Source organism: Chlamydotis macqueenii, chromosome 11, assembly GCF_036417535.1.
Source record: "Chlamydotis macqueenii isolate bChlMac1 chromosome 11, bChlMac1.mat, whole genome shotgun sequence".
NCBI lineage: Eukaryota > Metazoa > Chordata > Aves > Otidiformes > Otididae > Chlamydotis > Chlamydotis macqueenii.
Genome location: NC_141566.1, coordinates 744,748 through 761,609, shown reverse-complemented (window position 1 = coordinate 761,609; position 16,862 = coordinate 744,748). Strand labels below are relative to the sequence as shown.

The 16,862-nt window shown below is 66.7% G+C and overlaps 1 protein-coding gene across 2 annotated transcripts; it reads left to right on the top strand.

The window, feature by feature from the left end:
• The first annotated feature begins 1,147 nt into the window (after nucleotides 1-1,147).
• On the top strand, nucleotides 1,148-16,530 carry TSC22D3 (TSC22 domain family member 3). Of its 2 annotated transcripts, none has more exons than XM_086756608.1 (3): nucleotides 1,148-1,562; nucleotides 14,658-14,709; nucleotides 15,238-16,530. In XM_086756608.1, exons 1-3 carry the CDS (start codon nucleotides 1,240-1,242, stop codon nucleotides 15,481-15,483), a joined length of 621 nt encoding a protein of 206 aa, XP_086612734.1. In that variant the 5' UTR covers nucleotides 1,148-1,239; the 3' UTR covers nucleotides 15,484-16,530. The 2 variants fall into 2 exon arrangements, with proteins under 2 accessions (XP_086612734.1, XP_086612735.1); XM_086756609.1 differs by lacking the exon at nucleotides 1,148-1,562 and adding an exon at nucleotides 14,313-14,478.
• Nucleotides 16,531-16,862: the final 332 nt, after the last annotated feature.

The following is a 16,862-nucleotide window of genomic DNA, read 5'->3' as shown; positions in this document are numbered from 1 at the left end:
CGCCAGGATCCCTGTTGTCCTGGTGCTTTTCGTGGTTTTGCCTTGCCGGATTTTGACCTGGTTTATCTCTTCTTATCAATTCTGTGCACTTCAGACCTGCTGTTGTCCTCTGATTGCTGCTTTCTGCAGCTCCTTCTATCAACCCATTTGCAATCCCTTGGTGCAGACTTCCTCCCGCTGCCTTCACCTCCCCTCCTGCCCGTGGTGGGCTTTTAAAAAATCCTGCCCACTCCTTCCCTCGGTCAGCTCAGCTGCCTCTCAGATCTTTGGCCAGCCCTTCTTCAGCAGCTGCGGGTCACGTTCTCCAGATGTTTTCCTCTCTGAAGGAAGGGGTGAGGGATCTCGCAGCCGGCCCAAAGGGTTCATCGGCCGGCAGCGATGGCGGCCCAGCACAGCTTCCACCCCGCACGCCACCAGCCCTCTCACCCTGTTTCTGCATGCGCTCCTTAGCTGGGCCCTGGGCGCTCCCGTTCCCTGTGCCAGCCCAGCCATCCCACATCTCTGCCGGTTGTGTCCCGTGTCCCAGCACGATGTGCCCCGGCCGCCCTCAGCCAGCCGTGGAGAGGAGTGCGGCTGGCTGGCGGGAGAGGTGCTGCCGGCGGGGTGCGGGAGTGCCGGGGAAGCCACCTTTCCCCTCTCCGCAGAAATGCCCGCTTGCCCCCAGCGCCCCCAGAGCCCCCAGCGCCCCCAGGCAAACCACGGCTTCTCCCCACGTCCCTGGCCGCCCCAGCTCTGGCTCCCCGCGTCCCATCCGCTCTTTTCTGGGGCTCTGGGCTGGGCGGCTCCCAACCACTGGTGCCGGGTTTCTCCACCACCCCGGGGGCTTCTCTTCCCCTTTTCTCCCTCTAGTCCGGAGCCTGACCGGCTTTGCCGAGGCCTCGGAGGCTGGTGCTGCGGCCCCGCTGCTCACGGAGCGGGGCCGGGGGTCCCGCCGCCCCCCGGGCCGCCGAGTCGGCAGGGGCTGCGCCCCCCCCCCCCCGAGGGGCCGGTGCGGGATGGGGGCTGCCGGGCGGCGGGGGGGCGGCGGGGGACGGCGGGGACCCGCGCGTGGGGGCAGGAGCGGGCGGGGGGCGGGTGCCCGGGGCGGGGGCAGCGGGCGGGGCGGGGCCGGGGCGGGGCGGGCGGCGGGGCCGGGGCAGCCGGGAGCCTGCTGCCGCCGCTCGCCCTCCGCGGCCCCGGGAGCGGCCCCGGGAGCGGCCCCGGCGGCGCCGCCGTGGCAGGGCGCGGGGGGGTCCCGGGATGTCCTCGTCGCCCGCCGAGGAGTGCCGGTCGCCCGTGGGGCTGGACTGCTGCAGCTGCTGCCTGGACCTGGCCAACCGGAGCGGGCTGGAGGAGGGGGCCGGGGGCGAGAACAACAACCTGGGCAGCCCCACCGTCAGCAGCTTCCGGCAGCTGCGGGAGCAGCTGGTCCGCAAGAACCTCAATACCGACAAGCTGAGCTCCATCATGCGCCAGGACTCGCTGGAGCCCGTCGTGCGGGACCCCTGCTACCTCTTCAACCAGGGCATCTGCAACAGGAACATCGACCAGACCCTGCTCTCCATCCTCCTGCTCTTCCACAGGTGGGGGGCCCACGGGCTGCCCGCGGGCGGGATGCCCCCGCGGCCGGACCCGGGCTGGCGGGGCGGGGGCGAGACGTGGGGCCTGCAGCCCCCCCGGCCGGCAGGGGCAGGGGGACCCATGGGACCCTGGGGCAGGGGGACCGGCAGGACTCTGGGGCTGAGCAGGGTGGCAGCGCTGGGGGTCTCTGGGTGGGGGGAAGCCTGAGCGGCCGTGCGTGGTGGGGGCAGCCCGGTCCCTGGGAGCAGGTCTGGGTGGCTCTGCCCCGTGGTGGCCGGCGGTGCCCCTCTGTTGGTGCCCGGGGGCTCTCCGGGCTGTGACAGCAGCCCCCAGCTGTGCATCTTGGACGGTGGGCTCTGCGTTCACCTCCCTGGCTGCGTTGTACCCTCGCAGAAGTTGCCTGCAGGGGCATGGACAGTGTCTGGCATCAAACAGGCATCGTCCTCTCAGCCCTGTGTGGAAAGGGACAGCCTGGAACTCGGGAAACAGCTGTGCTGCCTGGAAAGCCACCTTCGGAGTTAGTGAGAAACTGGGTAGAGAGCCCGAGAGCCCTGCTGCCAGGTCCTGCACTTTCAGTAGCTTCCCGGTCTCTGCCTGGAGTAAATTGAATGGAGACAGATTTGGCCTGGGTGCTATTTCCCAGCCCTGGAAAGTGACTCTGAGCAAGCTGCTCCCTCTCGGCTCTGGGATGCCTCTCCGGGATGGGGCTGCCAGTGCCCCAGCCACAGGACGTGCTCGGGGCTGGTCCCAGCCACCTGCCAGAGGACTGAACTGGGCTTCACCCTGCCGAGGCTGGGGAAGGTGGGAGCGCGGGTCCCTCCCTGCTCCGGCATTGCAGGCAGAGGAGACTGGGCGGGGGTCCCTGGAACTGTCACCCCGCAGGGTCTCCAGCCTGATGAGGGGGACCCCAGGAGTGAGGGGGGGCAACAGAGCTGTCTCAGGATAGGCACTGGTGCCCCTGGCTCTGTGTCTGGGCTGGCTCTGGTGCCCAGTCGTCCTGGAGGGATGGCGAGACATGGGGAGCAGGCTGGCAGGCCTTGGGAAAGCAGAGCTGGTCCAGGGGATGCTGCAGGGAGATGTGGGGTGGTAGCACCCAGAGCTGCCTGTGGCTTCGGCAGGTGGGACACATGCCTCCTCCCAGGGCTGAGGGGATATGCGGCCCATCGGGGCGTGTGTGGATGTGTGACTGGCAGGGCAGGCAGCGGCTCTGGGGCTGGTTCCTCTACCGTGGGTGGGGTAGCGTGCAGGTGGGGTGCATGGCAGCACTCATGCGTTTGCAGACACTCTGCTGTCCCCTCCCCTCCCTGCATGCACACCCATAGGCGAGCTGCTGGGCCGTGTGTGAATGTGCGAGCCAGCCTTTCGCTCCCCTCGCCCGGCACGGGCAGGCAGGTGGGCTTGCGGGTGGGCTCATGTGTGGTCGCCCCACGTGTGCCAACTGCCCAGGCCGAGCACGCACGCTGCCTCACCCCAGCCAGCGTCTCATGCTGCACAGGCTGCTCCTTCGAGCCATCCTCGGCAGAAGCGCTCCTCCTGCCCTTACATAACGCCGAGCTGCTGCTCAGGTGGGAAAGGAGGAGCTGGGACGCCTGCCAAGGCACCTGGCCCGGGCTCCCGGCTGCACGACGAGCTGCGAACCCACCCAACCAGGAGGGAAAGGGCAGCGAGAGATTTCCCTTCGCTCTGCGAGGCTGCAGCCGGTTGGCATCATGGGCAGAGAGACCCCGTCCCAGCGTGGGCTGCTGGGGCTGGGTGTGGGAGCAAAGCATCCGGGCTGCTCGCCTGGGGAAAGCGGTGACAGTGCCCATGGGCAAGAGTCCGTGTGGGCACAGCTTGCTGCTTTCAAACTAGTCCCTGCTGGGGCAGGACCCACGGTGCTCCCGCCACACATCGGTCCACTCTGCTGTGCCCAGCCTGCCCCCCCGCCCCACCTTGGTGTGTGTTGTGTCCCGAGAGGCTCCAGGCATTCCCGGTTGTGACAGGCTGTGCCCTAGCCGTGGTGCGAAGCCGTGGTGTCCCTCTGTCACACCCCCCTGCCAGCCTGCTTGGAGACTGCTTGGGTGATCCCTTCGCCCCTGGGTGGCACGGCGCATGGGAGCTGGGGGGCACGGCGCTGGCGGCAGGTGTGCCCACACCTGTGTTTGCTGGTGTTTTGCTCCAGCCTGAACTTTCTCCTCCTGGGGAAGGAGCCAAGATACCCAAGAGTTGATAGTGTACAAAGCAGGGGATTGTGGGCGCCAGAGGAACACCCCGATAACAGGCCTGATAAGTGCACCCTTGCTGCTGGCACCGGGCGACCCGAGCAGGTTTGTGCCCCTTGTTTTAGCTGTTGTGCTCCTATGCTGGCATGGGAGGAGGGGGAGGTCGCGTGGGTGCACACGCTCTTGCGTGGCCAAAGTCCAGCACAGCACAGGAGGACCAAGCAGCTGCATCTGGAGTGCGAGTCTGGCTCTGGGGCTGCCAGAGACAGTTCAGTTCGACCCTGGGCTCCGCAAGTCAGGGTCAGATCAGTGCTGGGGGTCTCAGATAGCCTACATTCAGCATTTCCAGCCTGTCTCTGGGAGTTTCTCCCCAGCTAGGTGGTCCCTGCCAGACTCTCCATGCTCTCTGCTTGCTGCAGGGATGCTGTGAGGGATGCGCAAGGTAGGGATGCTCCGGACCAATCGCCTACAGGGCTGACACTCCTGCAGGAAACCCTCCTGCTCCGGGAGTGCATGGGATCCTGTTCAAAAAGAGCTTCTCCCCTCCATGCCCTTGCATGGGGCATGAACTGCTCTCCAAGGAGAGCTTGCAAGGCCAAGGGGCCAAGCTCGCATGGAAACACCAAGTAGAGGGAGGCCAGCTACTGCCGTGCTGGCTGGGAACGCTTCTGCTTCCCGCAGATGTTGGCACTGTGGGCAGAAAGGTCTCCGCCATCCCCCCACAATGCCAATGTTGCTCCGAGATTGCTCATCCAAGACCCAGGCGCGCGCCCAACCAAGTGTGGGCCAGGGAGAGCAGCCCTGTGACCACGTGGCACCTTTCCCAGGGTCGGGGGGGGGCCCAGGGGGAGCTGGTGGCATGGGACGGGGTCAGCGCTGCAGGGGGAGAACAGCACCCTCCCGGGTGCCTGCTGGCGTGTGATTCAAGCCGGGCCCCGCCTGGCTCTGGGGTGGGGAGAGCAGATGTGTGCCAACCTGCTCGCCCACATCTACCAGCTTGTGCCAGCTCTCCTTGCCCAGCCTCTCCTGGATAAGATCTGGCAGCCTGGCCAGCCTGTGCCCCATCCCGCTCCCGGCAGCCAGGGGACATCTCTGCCCAGCCAGACCCCCTCCAGCCACTGCGGGACCTGCTGCTCTCCTGGACAGGGTGGGCAATGACCCAGCCTTTGGGCTGAGCCATGAAAGGGGCTGGGGGCCACCTTCTCCCAGGGCCAGGGAAGACAAGGGAATTGCAGGAGGGCAGCAGAGCACTGAGAGGCTGGGGGAAGGATGAATCGGGGCAGGAGAAGCTGAGCAGCACCGCCTTTCCCACCATAAGGTCAGGCTGGCGAGCGAGAGCTGCCCAGACAGTGGTGCCAGGGTGGCATTTGTGGCACGGCACCATTTGTTCCCGTCCGTCGGGTGTCACTTTGCAGCAGCAATGCAGGAGGAGGAGATGGAGCCGGGGCTCAAAGGGCATCCCAGGGCAGCAGCGCCGGGGAGCGCATTCCTGCTGGCCAAGTGGGCTGGAGCAACAAGGCGGCATTGACGGGAGACGGGCCGCGCGCGGGAGCACGTGTGAGCGTGAGAGAGGTGTGGGTGTGAGACCGGAGAGCCGTCCCGCTGGCCGCTCTGCCCTCCCGGGCCCTGCGGGGCAGGTCTGCCCGGGGAGGGGGCTGTGAGAGGCACCCTGCCCGCTTGGGACTGGTGCGTCGGGGATTTGTTTGCTTTGCTCTCGTGGGACAGAGCTGCACGTGGCCTGACCTGTGTCCTGTAGCGTGGTTTGCAGAGCGCCGAGACGCTGGGGAGCTTTCGCTTTAGCAGCAAGAGCCTTGGCTCTGGGGAGTAGCTGACCTTGGCGTGCCCAAATCCTCCCACCGCCGGGAAGGTGCCAGGCAGCCAGTCTGCCGTGCCCGCCTTGGCTTCCATCGCGGGCATCCTGCCACCCTGGGACCCGCACCCCGTGGCCCAGCTGGCTTTGGGGCAACGTCCCCGCAGGCCAGGCTTGCAGGGGCTCCTGGCCGGGGAAGCCCAGCAGCACCGGACTTGGCCATGGCACTGTGCTCTGCACGGCTGGTGGCGGCACATGCGGCCATGAGGGTCGGCATCAACCGGAGGCAGTTGATGCCGACCCCATAGCTCCATGATCTGCGAAGGACGAAGGGGTGCAGGGCACGTGTCGGCAGAGCCTGGCAGCTGCGTGCGCGCACAGGGGACACGGCCGTGGCGTGTGTACGTGCACAGTAAGGTGGCTGCCAAGGGGAGAGAGGGTCCGGGCAGATCCTGCCCTTGGGAAGCGACTGAGACCCCATTTGCAGAGGGCAGAGGATACCCTGGGTGTGTGGCGGGGGGGGAGGGCTGGGGAGGCGTTAAAGGCTGCAACCTGTCCCAAAGCCACGCTTTGCCGATGAGCTCCGAGTTATATTTATCCAGGTGCCGCACATTGCTGGCTTTGGGACAGGAGACCGTCATCCTCTGTCTGTGTGCTTAGAGAGAGGGACAGATATATTTGAGGGGCTTTTGCTGCAGAATGACTCGGGTGGAAGAGCAGAAGCCCTGGGCCCCTCCCTGCCCTGTGGACACCCTGGCCCTGGGGTTAGGACATGATCCAGTCCTCTCCACCCGCTGCCTGCGGCTTCCCTGGGGATGGCAGCCCTGCCCAGGTGGGCAGCAGGGTGGCCGATGCCACCGGGCAGGACAAGACATCCTGGTGGCCCCACGTGAAACCATCCTGGTGATCCCCCCGTGGCATGGAGCAGAACCACTCCAGGTGGTCTGGAGGCAGGGGACGGTCTCGAGTTGTCCCCAGGGGCTGGCAGGAGCCAGGTGAGGGCTGGCAGCGGGCACAGGGAGCCACGGCAGCGCTGCAGGTATGCGTCCCGCTGGCAGCTTGTTGTCTTTCATGTTGTTATTGTTCTGAAATGTCAGCGAGGGACGGGTTTTAACGAAGCATCACCAGTTCGAAATGCCCGGGATTCTTCGCAAAGGCCAGGCGGGGTATTAATAACCGGCTCTGCTGAAGCTCTGCAGCCCCAGCGCGCGTCCTTGCCTGACCTCCCGCGGGTGGCTTGCTCGTGCACCGGCACAGCTCAGCTCCTCTCCCCCTCCTGAGCCCCACCGGCTCGTGTCTGGCCAGACTTTGCACCCCTCCATCGGGTCCAGCCACCGGCCCTGGGAAAGGGGCGTTGAGAGGCTGCTGGGGCTCCCCCCGAGCATCCCGACCGGGCCAGGCAGGACAGCGCGAAGCTGAGGCGGCTTGGGAAGGGGCAGGTGAAGGATGCAAGGGTTCCCCTGGACGTGGGTTAGGCGGGGCTGGGAAGAGCAGCTTGGGGTGCTGACACGCTGCTCTCTCGCAGCTTCCCAGCCTCTGTCTTCTCATTATACAACAAGCTGCCTTCCAATTAGCGAGCCGGGCACTCCCGCACGCCGCAGGGCAGCAGCTGCCAGCACTGAGCGTGGCTGCGGAGCGCCCGCTCCCGCCTGCAAAGTGGCCGGCGGTTTCTTTCGGCAGATGCCGGAGGCCCTGCCTTGGGGCTCCTCTTTTGGGCTGGGGATCTCCAGAAGAGCTGGCCCTGCACCAGCGAGAGGCGAGGGGAGGGCAGAGCCAGGCTGGCAGCCCGCTGCCCACCACCCGCTCTGGGGTTCAGGGCACCATGTGGCCCTGGTGCTGCGGGGGGTCCCTCTGGCATCACGGCCACCTCTGCCCTGTCCCCAGTTCCCCGAAACCAGACCGGAGAAGGGCAGCCAGGCTCTGGGGATAATCCAGCTTGGGTCCATCCAAGATGGGGCAGTGGGCTACGGCACAGGGTTCACAGCCTGGGCTGGCAGGAGACCTGCAGGGTAGGGCACGGCTAACCAAGGGAGGTGACAACACGCAGTTCAGGGACTCCACCCCACGGGCCCGTGGGTGTGAAACGCTTGTTGTGCAGACAGATTTGTGGATGAAAACTCTGCTGAGAGTTCAGCCTGCCCATCCGCCCTGGGGCTGGGCACCCCGACCCACAGAGGCAGGGAGCGGGGCTGGGGCTGGCTGCGCTCCCCCCTGCCAGCAGCCAGGCACGATGCTCACGGGAACACCGCGGGGTCTTTGGCCGGGCTGTGCCTACCTGACACCTTTCCCCCCAGCCTGCTGTGGTGGCGGGACCCTGTGCAGGCCGGGTTTGCTGTGTGGCCCCTGGCAGGGCGCCCACTGGGGTGGCCCGAGCTCTGCAGGCAGCGGCGCGGGGCTGGCGTCGACGACGCAGAGCAGGCAGGAGGCTGGGCTGCACGGCCAGGGCTGGCAATAATCAGATCAGCCCCTTTTTCCTCTTCCCCTCCTGCCCCAGCGCACCTGGGGAAGCCCTGGCTTCGGAAGCTTCCCATGTACAGCATCGCAGGGAGCGTGGCGCCTGCGCCGGGTCCTCTCTGACCCCCCCTCCTCGCACCACTGCCAGGAGCAGCTGCTAGCAGGGCGCCCTAGGTGGGGGGCACAGGAGGAGGACGGGGGGCCGGCGACAAAGTTAGAGAAAGAAAAATTGCTGCTCTCAGCAGGCCGGCTCTGGGGTGTGCACTCGCACGCCAGAGAACACAGAACTGGGAGTACAGCCAAGTACCTTTATCGGAGGAAGCAGGCAGCCCAACAGCTGGACGTGGGAGCCTGCCAGGGCTCCCTCCTCCCGCCCCACGCTGCCTCCAGCCTGACAGGTTGGTGAAGTCCCTGCACCACAATTCCTGCCTGTGCCCCGCTGCCCGCCGAGGGGCTCGCCGTGTCCCCTGCCCGCAGCTCCTGGCACTCTGCAGGTTCCCGCTGCCGGCGGGAGCTCGCTCTGCCTCCATCGATGGGGAAGGGAGGAGAGGGTAGGTTCCCCATCGCCCTTCCCCGGTCGCAAACCCTCCCTAGGCTTCCCTGGCATTGCAACAGCTGTGACCGCCCTGCGTAGCTCTCCCCATCACTCCAATGTCCCCAAGCCCTGGGACTGGGACTGAGTCTAGCAAGACCAGCAGTGCTGGCTCTGCAGGCACGGCCTGGGCGCTTACAGGTGTACCCAGGAGAGGCTGCGTCTGCTCTGGAGCCGCACATGTCCTGGGCTGAGGGATTTGCGAGCCCTCCAAGGCTCTGCTGGGCATGACCTAGGTTCCCACGGCACAGGGTTCCTGCTTGCACAGGAAGGCACCGGCTGAGTCGGGGGTAGTGCCCAGTCCTCAGTAAACAGCTTGGCCAGGACATCTTCAGGGTGAGGAAAGCAAGAGCTGGGCAACTGGTGTGCTCCGGCAGCTCCGGCTCCACAGCCCTCCGGACTGGGACTGCAGCCCCACACCAGCGCTGTGGGGCAGCAGGTGTGGCTGGGGACACTGGGTGTGCGATGGCTGAGCGGGACAGCAGACAGCACGGCTGCCCACTGGCCCATGGGCAGCCCCCTGGCATCGCCTCTCCCTCCCCAGCACCAGGATAGGGCTACAGGGCGAGATTGGGGGCTCCACGGCCCTGTCCCGCACCCAGCCCGACCCGCCGTAGGCTCCCAGCACCCAGCCCGTCCCGCCATGGGCTCCCACAAGCCCCATCCATCACCAATGTCCCCAGCCACCCCTCCTTCAGCTCCTGCAGGACACGGCTGCCCTGGCGCTGGCATCCCTGCTCCCCTTGGCCGGCACAGCCACGGCTGCAGGATTTCGGGCTGTGAAAGGCAGAGCTTTCCTAGCTGCGTTTGTGCAAGCAGTGGCTTTTCCTCTCCCCCTCTGCTCTGACTCTTTGAGCTGGAGATCGGCTCTGCGAGCAGCCTGGGCAGCTCTGGCTCTGTGCCTTTCCCGTCTTGCTCTGTAGTGTCACTGAGGCCAGGCAATAAACATTTCCCACGCCTCGGACCCTCTGAAGGGCCTTCCTCCCATTGAACTGAGGCCTTGGGAGAGAGCAGGCCAGGAACGCTGACACGGAGCAGCGAGAGCGGCCGGGAGCCAGGGGAGAGCAGGGGCTGAGGAGCCAGGACTGCTCCTGCGGCATGGGCCATTCCTCCGCTCCCACCAGCAGCTGACAAGGCAGGGGCATCCTTGGGCACGTGGCTCTGCAGTGCCCAGCACGAGCTGGGTGTGTGACGCTCAGCACAACAGCACATCTCGTCCCAGCGGCTGCTGGACGGGGCCGTGTCTCCTGACCCACCACGCAGTGCGGGTGTGGGGTGCCAGGAGGCGAGACACGATCCCACCGTCCTGCTCCCTGTTGTCCCTTGCTCCGGCCAGGTGTAGCCCTGCGGGGGCTGCAGCCCAGCTGCGTGCACACCTCCCGTCCTGCTGCAGAGGAAGGAGTGGTCACTAAATGTCACCGGGATTGGGGCTGGCATCTGTGGGATGGGGCAGGGGCTGCGTGTGGGCTGGCTGAGGGGCTGCTGGCAGCTCTGCGGCAAACTGCGGGGCCATCGCAGGGGGTGCGTTCACCACCTCTCCTCGCTGCTCCATGGCAGCCACCGTTTTGGTCCCCCCCCCCCCCCCCACCCTCTAGAGAGCACAACAATTAGTGTCACAATTAGACTGTATGCCGGCTGCTGTTATTGTTCCCAAAATAACCACAGGCACCAGCTGGGGCCCTGCCCGATGAACCTCCCGTAGCCGCGTAAATGAGGCAAGAGCTGCCGCGCTGCTGCCCTGGGGGTGTAGCTCGCACCCCTGGCCCAGCTCACCCAGCCCACTCTGAGGCGCCCATCACTGTGGCCTCCGGTGCTGAAGGGCAGCAGCGAGCCCGTGGTCCCCTGCTCTCTAGGAAGAGCACAGCGGGGACGTGGCCCACCCTGCTCTGCTGCTGCCAGGCCTGGGGGGAGCAGGAGCGGGGCGGTGGGAGAGGAAGCGGATCCCAGCAGCACTGCTGGAGTGGGGCCAGCCACGCTGTCTACCGGGGCCACGGGGGGCTGGGAAAGGCCCCCCACCGCTCGGGGCACAGCTGGAGCCCCACACAGGACTGCACTGCTGTGGGAGGCGTTTGGACAGCCCGCAGGCGCTCCGGTACGGAGCAAGCACAAACCGGGGGTCCGGCAGTGAGCTCCCACCGCTGAGCTGCCAGCTGGGCTGCACTGGGGCTGCCCCGGGGACTGGGGGTGCCCCCACCCCGCACAGGGGGACAGCTGGGGTGCTCCTGCTGCACGCTGCCCACACGTGTGTGCATGCACGTGTGCGCGTCTTCGTCAGCTGTGAGTCAGGGCCGCGTGCGCGTGTGCAGGGGCCCGTGCGCGCAGTGCACGTGCGGGATGCCTTGCCAGGCGTGCAAGAGGGGCGTGCGTGTGTGTGCACGCGTGTGCGTGCGGGATGCACGAGCGTGCGTGTGCATGCAGGGTGCGCGCCTGTGTGCAGGGTGCGCGCCCACGTGGGCTGGAGAATGCACACGTGCATGCAAAGGGCGTGGGCGTGTCTGCGTGGGTGTGCCCGCGTGTTCGGGGCGGGACTGTGCGTCTGCAGCAGCGCTTGCACGTGTGCGCGGGAGTGCGCGGGCTGCGAGGTGTCTGCAGCAGAACCCGCGTCCCCCGAGTGCCGGCGAGGTGCTGCGGGGAGGGGGCTGCACCCCCACTGAGGCTGTGCCGGGGGAGAAGGCAGCCCCCGTGCCCAGCACCGCCCGCCCCGGCCCGAGCGGGCCGCCTCGGGATGCTCCTTAGTTGAGTGCCTGGGAGGAAGGAGAAAGCAGAGCCTTCTGCGCTCCATCCCTAAAAAGCGTCCTCCCCGGGGGCTCACGGAGGAGGGCGGGATCCTCGCAGCCGGGAGCCCGCGCCCAGCAGCAACGGCCGCGGTCAGGGCTGCGCGGGGCTGGGAAAGACTCCAGGAGGGGCGGCAGGGAAGTCGGCGGCCGACTTGTGTTTGCTTCTGCAACAGTCCCGGCTCCACGGGAAAAACATCGGAGGGGGCAGAGCTGAAGCGATTTCCTCCCAAAGTGCCGCGCTGCTGCGCTTCCCTGCATCGCTCCAGCAGCTTTACCCCAGCCGCCGGTACTCGAGCGCTGTGTTGGGACGGGGCTGGGCAGGGCCCCGAGACCCCGGGGCCGCAGGGCGAGAGCCACGAGCCAGGCTCCAGCCTGGAGCCCTTGCTCCCAGGCACCCAGAATTTAGGGCTTTCCGCGAAGGGCAGGGGTCTGGGCCAGGCCTGGGGTGCCGCAGCCACGGGAGATGGGGTGGTGGGGAACCCGAGGCGCGGCTGCCAGGGCTGGGGGCAGGTTGGGACCTGCCCACCGTCTCTCCCTGCCGCTGCCCGCCTCTCTGCAGGAGAGAGAAGGTGGCACAACCAGAGATGTGCCCAACCATGGGAGGGGAAACGCCTCTGCCCTTCTCCCCTGCCTGCTCCACCGTGAGACTGGCACCTTCCCTGAGCTGCGATGGGAAACTGAGTCACAGGACCCCCGGGGTGGGTGGCCTGGGCTTGTCTCAGCCAAGGGGACAGTGCTGTACCCCGTGTCCCGGGCGCTGCCACGCTGCCCACCACCAGCCATCCTGGGGACAAGCACAGACAGAGCGCCTTTCATCAGCCCGTGAAGGGGGGCAACCACCCGCTCCCCACTCAGCACCCGGGTGGCTCGGGGTGGCACGCTGGCCCACTGGCCCCTGAAAGGGCCGATTGAGCATGGCTGAGGTCATCTGCCCAGCGTGTTTACCCCATGCCCACGGCCCCGGGATGCGGCCGGCACCCAGGCTGTCCCTGCCACCCAGCAGGCTGGGGGAACGCAGCTGCAGACAGACTGGGCATCGCTGCCGGGGTGCTGGGCTGCAGCCGGGGAGCAGAGGGGCTGCAGTGGGGTCGTGGGTGCTGGCATGGCCTTCCAGCCGCCGTACTCCCCGAGCCTCTTCAGGCGGAGGGACTGGTGAGTAGGGCCTGGCTGCGGGCAGGGCGGGGGGACGCGTGCCAGCCCCGGGGCCACAGGGGACAAGCCAGCGGCTTGGCACAGGCCAGGCTGGTGCTGGCACAGGGGGACGTGCATCCTCCCCCCCAAGGACGGAGGGACGAACACGTCCCACGCGTGCCCCCCAGGGAGAAGCACCCCTCCCACATGCAATCCTCCCACCAGGGAGGAGAAGATGCTTTCTCGCATCCCCACACCAAACCCGTGTGTCTCGGCTGTTGGTTCACGGGCAGCACAGTGTCCCATGCAGGGTGCTCGTGTCCTTGGTTGCTTGGGACGCTGCATCCTCATCCTGCCCTGGGAGGTGGGGGGTGATTTTCTGGGCAGCAAGCAGGCAGGGCCTTGCTCTAAGCAGCAGCCATGCTGCACCGTGCCTCAGTTTCTCTTTCTGATGGGGAAATACCCCTCTGCGCGCCCTCAGCCCGCTCCGTGAGAAAGCAGCACGGCAGCACACCCGTCGTTTGGAGCTGCTTGGGCTGCTCCCCATGCTGGCACCCACTCGCGGGTGCTGAGCATCCTCAGCCCCCCCAAATGAAGGGATCTGCAGTGCGGCTGGGGTGCGTGTGCCCCTGCCCATGCTCACGCTTTCTCGGGCGCCGCGCCGTGCTGCGGGCTCTCTCGCAGGGAAGGACAAGCCCCGTGGGGTCGGTGGCAGCAGGGTGGCCACGCAGGTGCTGAGCCGTGTCCCACCAGGTCCCGAGGGCCCAGCTGAGCCCTGGCGCGGGAGGGGCGGCCCAGGAGGGCGGCCGAGCACAGGGGGAGCATCCCCAGCCCCAGAGTGTTGCTAGGGGCGTTTTGGGGGGGCCTTGCCCGTGCCCCACGGAGGAGACGTGCCCGCTCCATGTGCTCAGCGGGTGCGCTGGCAGAGCTGGCGTGACCCCGGCGCTTGCACACGCGTGTGCACCCCCCAGCACCTCCAGCACCGCGCGAACGGGGGGGCAGCCCCGGGCCGGACCCGGATCGGGCCCCGCCAGATCCCCGGCCTGGCCGCGAGGGGGCGCCCCCGCCCGCAGCGGGCCCGCGGGTTACGCAAGGGCGGGGCGCGGTCGTTTTGCGCGGGGGGGGGAGGTTTTGTTTGCGCGGCGCGGATGTTTTGCACGCTGGTTTTGTTTTTCGCTGCCGTTTGTGTTTTTGCCACCCGGCTCTGTTCTGTGCTCGCCCTGCGCCCGGGCTGCTCCACCCGCGTTGCGGTTCGGCGCTGCGCTCCGCACGCCCGTGCGGACTCTGGTCCTTCCCCCCCCCCACCTTGCACAGCGGCGGGGTCCTGCAGGCCCGTACACCCCAAATGCAAAGCGGGTTTCCTGCTTTTCCCGGCTCCCCCAGGCGGGTCCCCCCTAGCTGACCCCCCCGTCCCGGTTCTGTGTGGGGCGCACAGAAAGGGGGTGCTGGGGCGCGGGGCAATGTGGGGCGGGGGGCGATTGGGGCGCTAGCTCTCCGGCTGTAGGAGTGGGTGTACAGATTAGGGGGCAGGGGTCCTGCACTGAGAAGGGGACGTGCCGCGCTGGGGTGCGAGTGAGAGGCCAGAGGTGTGGCAGTGGGTGCGGGGGTGCCGTGCAGGGTGCAGTACCGGGGTGCGGGGTTGTAGTACTGGGGTGCAGGGGTGCAGTACCAGGGCAGCACCGGGCGCAGCGCTGTGGGGCGGGGGGCGGGCCGGACCCTGCTGGCACCGCCCGACGGGGCGGACCCCGCAGATATAAGCGGAGGCGGCGGGGGGGGCTGCAGTGTTCCTGGCTCCGTTGTGTTTGTTCGAGTCGCTCGCTGCAGCCCAGCCATGAGCACCGGTGTGTTCCAGTCCCCCATGGAGGTGGCTGTTTACCAGCTCCACAACTTCTCCATCTCCTTTTTCTCCTCCCTGCTCGGGGGGGACGTGGTCTCCGTGAAGCTGGACAACAGGTAGGGGCAGCCCTGGTACCGGCCGCGCTCCGCCCCGCCCGTTGTCACCGTGGCCCGGGGGAGGGGGCGTCCTGCTGCGGAGAGCCCCCCGCGCTCCCCGGCGCGCTGCGGGCGGGGTCCTCGGGGCAGGGGGTGCTGGGGAGCCGCTGCTGACGCCCTGCCTCTCCGCTCTCTTCCAGCGCCTCCGGAGCCAGCGTGGTGGCCATCGACAACAAGATCGAGCAGGCCATGGTGAGGCGCCCTGCCGCCCCCCGCCCCGGGTGCTCTTGCCTGGGGGTTTCCGCTCCTCGAGTGGGTGTTCTACCCGGGGGGGAGGTCCCCACTGCCCCGGCTGTCGCTGGCCGCGCAGCCCCTTTGTCTCCCTGCGCAGCTGACTGGGCCATCGCCGCACTGCACAGGGACCCGGCCAGGGGGCACCTGGGAGGGACCTTCGGGGCGGGGGGTGACCAAGCCGGGTCCCAAGGGTGATGGGGACGTGCAGCCGGCCAGACCCCCGAGGGGGCCTGGAGGGAAGCTGGAGACTGCCTCCGAAGGCAGCGAGACCTGGAGGTGGGGGCCTGAGGGATGCCGTGGGTGCAGGCTGGGGGGAAGGGGCTACACTGGGTGAGCACTGAGCCCTGGCCAGTGTGGGGTGGGGAGGCACAATCTTTGGAAAAAGCCTGTGTGGCACTTGGCAAGTGGCTGGTGGCAGAGCTCTGCAGGGAACAACCCCTGGGGCATAGCCATCAAGTGATCGGTTTCTTTGGCTGTCTTTTGCAGGATCTTGTGAAAAATCACCTGATGTACGCTGTGCGGGAGGAGGTGGAGGTGCTGAAAGAGCAAATCAAAGAACTGTTGGAGAAAAACTCTCAGCTGGAGCGTGAAAACAGCCTCCTGAAGACTCTCGCCAGCCCTGAGCAGCTGGAGAAGTTCCAGTCCCGGCTCCCTGCGGAGGTCCTGTGCCCAGAGGAGCAGAGCCCTGGGGCGGCTGCCCCAGCCCAGCACTTGGGGGGCTCTGCGGTGTAAGGTGGCTCTGTCCTTGGGGTGGGCAGAGCCACAGAACTCTTTCTACTTAATCTCCTGCAAAATTGTTTCCGCCTTCATCTCACACGAAGGACTGCCAGACTCCGGCACTGAGCCGTGCCCCCCCGGGCAACCCCGGCCAGCCAGCAGAGCCAGCGGCCGTCTCCTGCACAAGGATGCTCTTCTACGAGGGAGACGAGGGCAGCGGACCCCTCCCCATCCAACCACCCGCCGTGTGCCAGGAGTAAATCTGTAACCTATCCATCCCGGGCTCTGCTGAAACCTGGGCATCCGCAACACCCCAGCAGTGCCAGGTGGCCTTTGGCACTTTAATGGGAATCCACGGTTGGAAGGAGTGCACGACGAGTCCCGTGCCTTTGCTGCACTGTGCAGGGGGGGATGTCTTTCTGGCAAAGCCTGACGTTGGAGGAAGACCGTTGTTTAGTGAGCAATGCAGATTTGTCCCGCTCGCCGCCCAGGAGCATGCTGGAACCCAAACCTGACTGAGCAGCACCAGTGGTGGCAGTTGCGGTGTAGTGCATGGCTGTACGCACATCAGTGTGGGGATTACAAGGAAAAAAAAGCTTGTTTTATTAGTTTGGGCATCTTCTGTAGCAGTATCTATGTATAAACACACATGTGAGCGATGCCCGTGAGGCTCTGGGTGCCCTGCTCTCGGCCAGCCATGCCCATCTCTGTACAGCTGGGGGATTCAAGGCAAGACTGGAATGGCGAGCGGCTGTAACTGGGTGGCCAGCACTGTGAGCAGCATGAAGGAGGGGATGGATTCACTCCTGTCTGGCATCCACTGTGACAGAGCCGTGCAGCAGTGCTGGGAGGATCTGGACTGACTGCTGGCAGAGCCACGACAGGGGCTGTGCTCCAGCCTGCTGGGCTGGGGGAGCCGGCCCGTGCTCCTGGGCTCCGCGCCTTCCCTGGCCAGCTTTCTGGGAAGTGACGGGACGTCCCTTTTGACGTCGGAAGTGGTGACACAGTTGTGTAAATCTAGGTAGAAATGGCAATAAACTCTACTTTTTATATAAACGTGCACCCCAGGCTGTGTGTCCATGGCTGGCAGGGTGGTGGTCTGAGGTGGGGAGGGCAGCTGGGGTTGCTAGGAAAGGGGCTGGTGCTTGCTGGGATGGGACTGGTGCTGCTCCCCAGTTGGGAAAACCTGGCAGCTCCCCACCTTTGGAGGGGGGGAGGTTCAGTCCCCCCTAAACTGCCCTGGTTGAGCCAAGATTGGATTTTGGAGATGTGAGCAGGCACCGCTTTCCCAGGGTGCTGGGTGTGCAGTAGGGAGAGGTGCCTTGAACCTTAGGTCTTTGTCCCCTGTGTCATGCCTGTGACCAGGGGTGTGTGCAGGGGGAGCAGGGGGGCTC

Bases quoted from the DNA above. Each gene is read 5' to 3' on its own strand.
- TSC22D3 (XM_086756608.1), top strand. From the start codon at position 1,240: ATGTCCTCGTCGCCCGCCGAGGAGTGCCGGTCGCCCGTGGGGCTGGAC. The intron at 1,563-14,657 runs GTGGGGGGCCCA...GCTCTCTTCCAG, and splicing joins ATCCTCCTGCTCTTCCACAG to CGCCTCCGGAGCCAGCGTGG. The intron at 14,710-15,237 runs GTGAGGCGCCCT...TGTCTTTTGCAG, and splicing joins ACAAGATCGAGCAGGCCATG to GATCTTGTGAAAAATCACCT.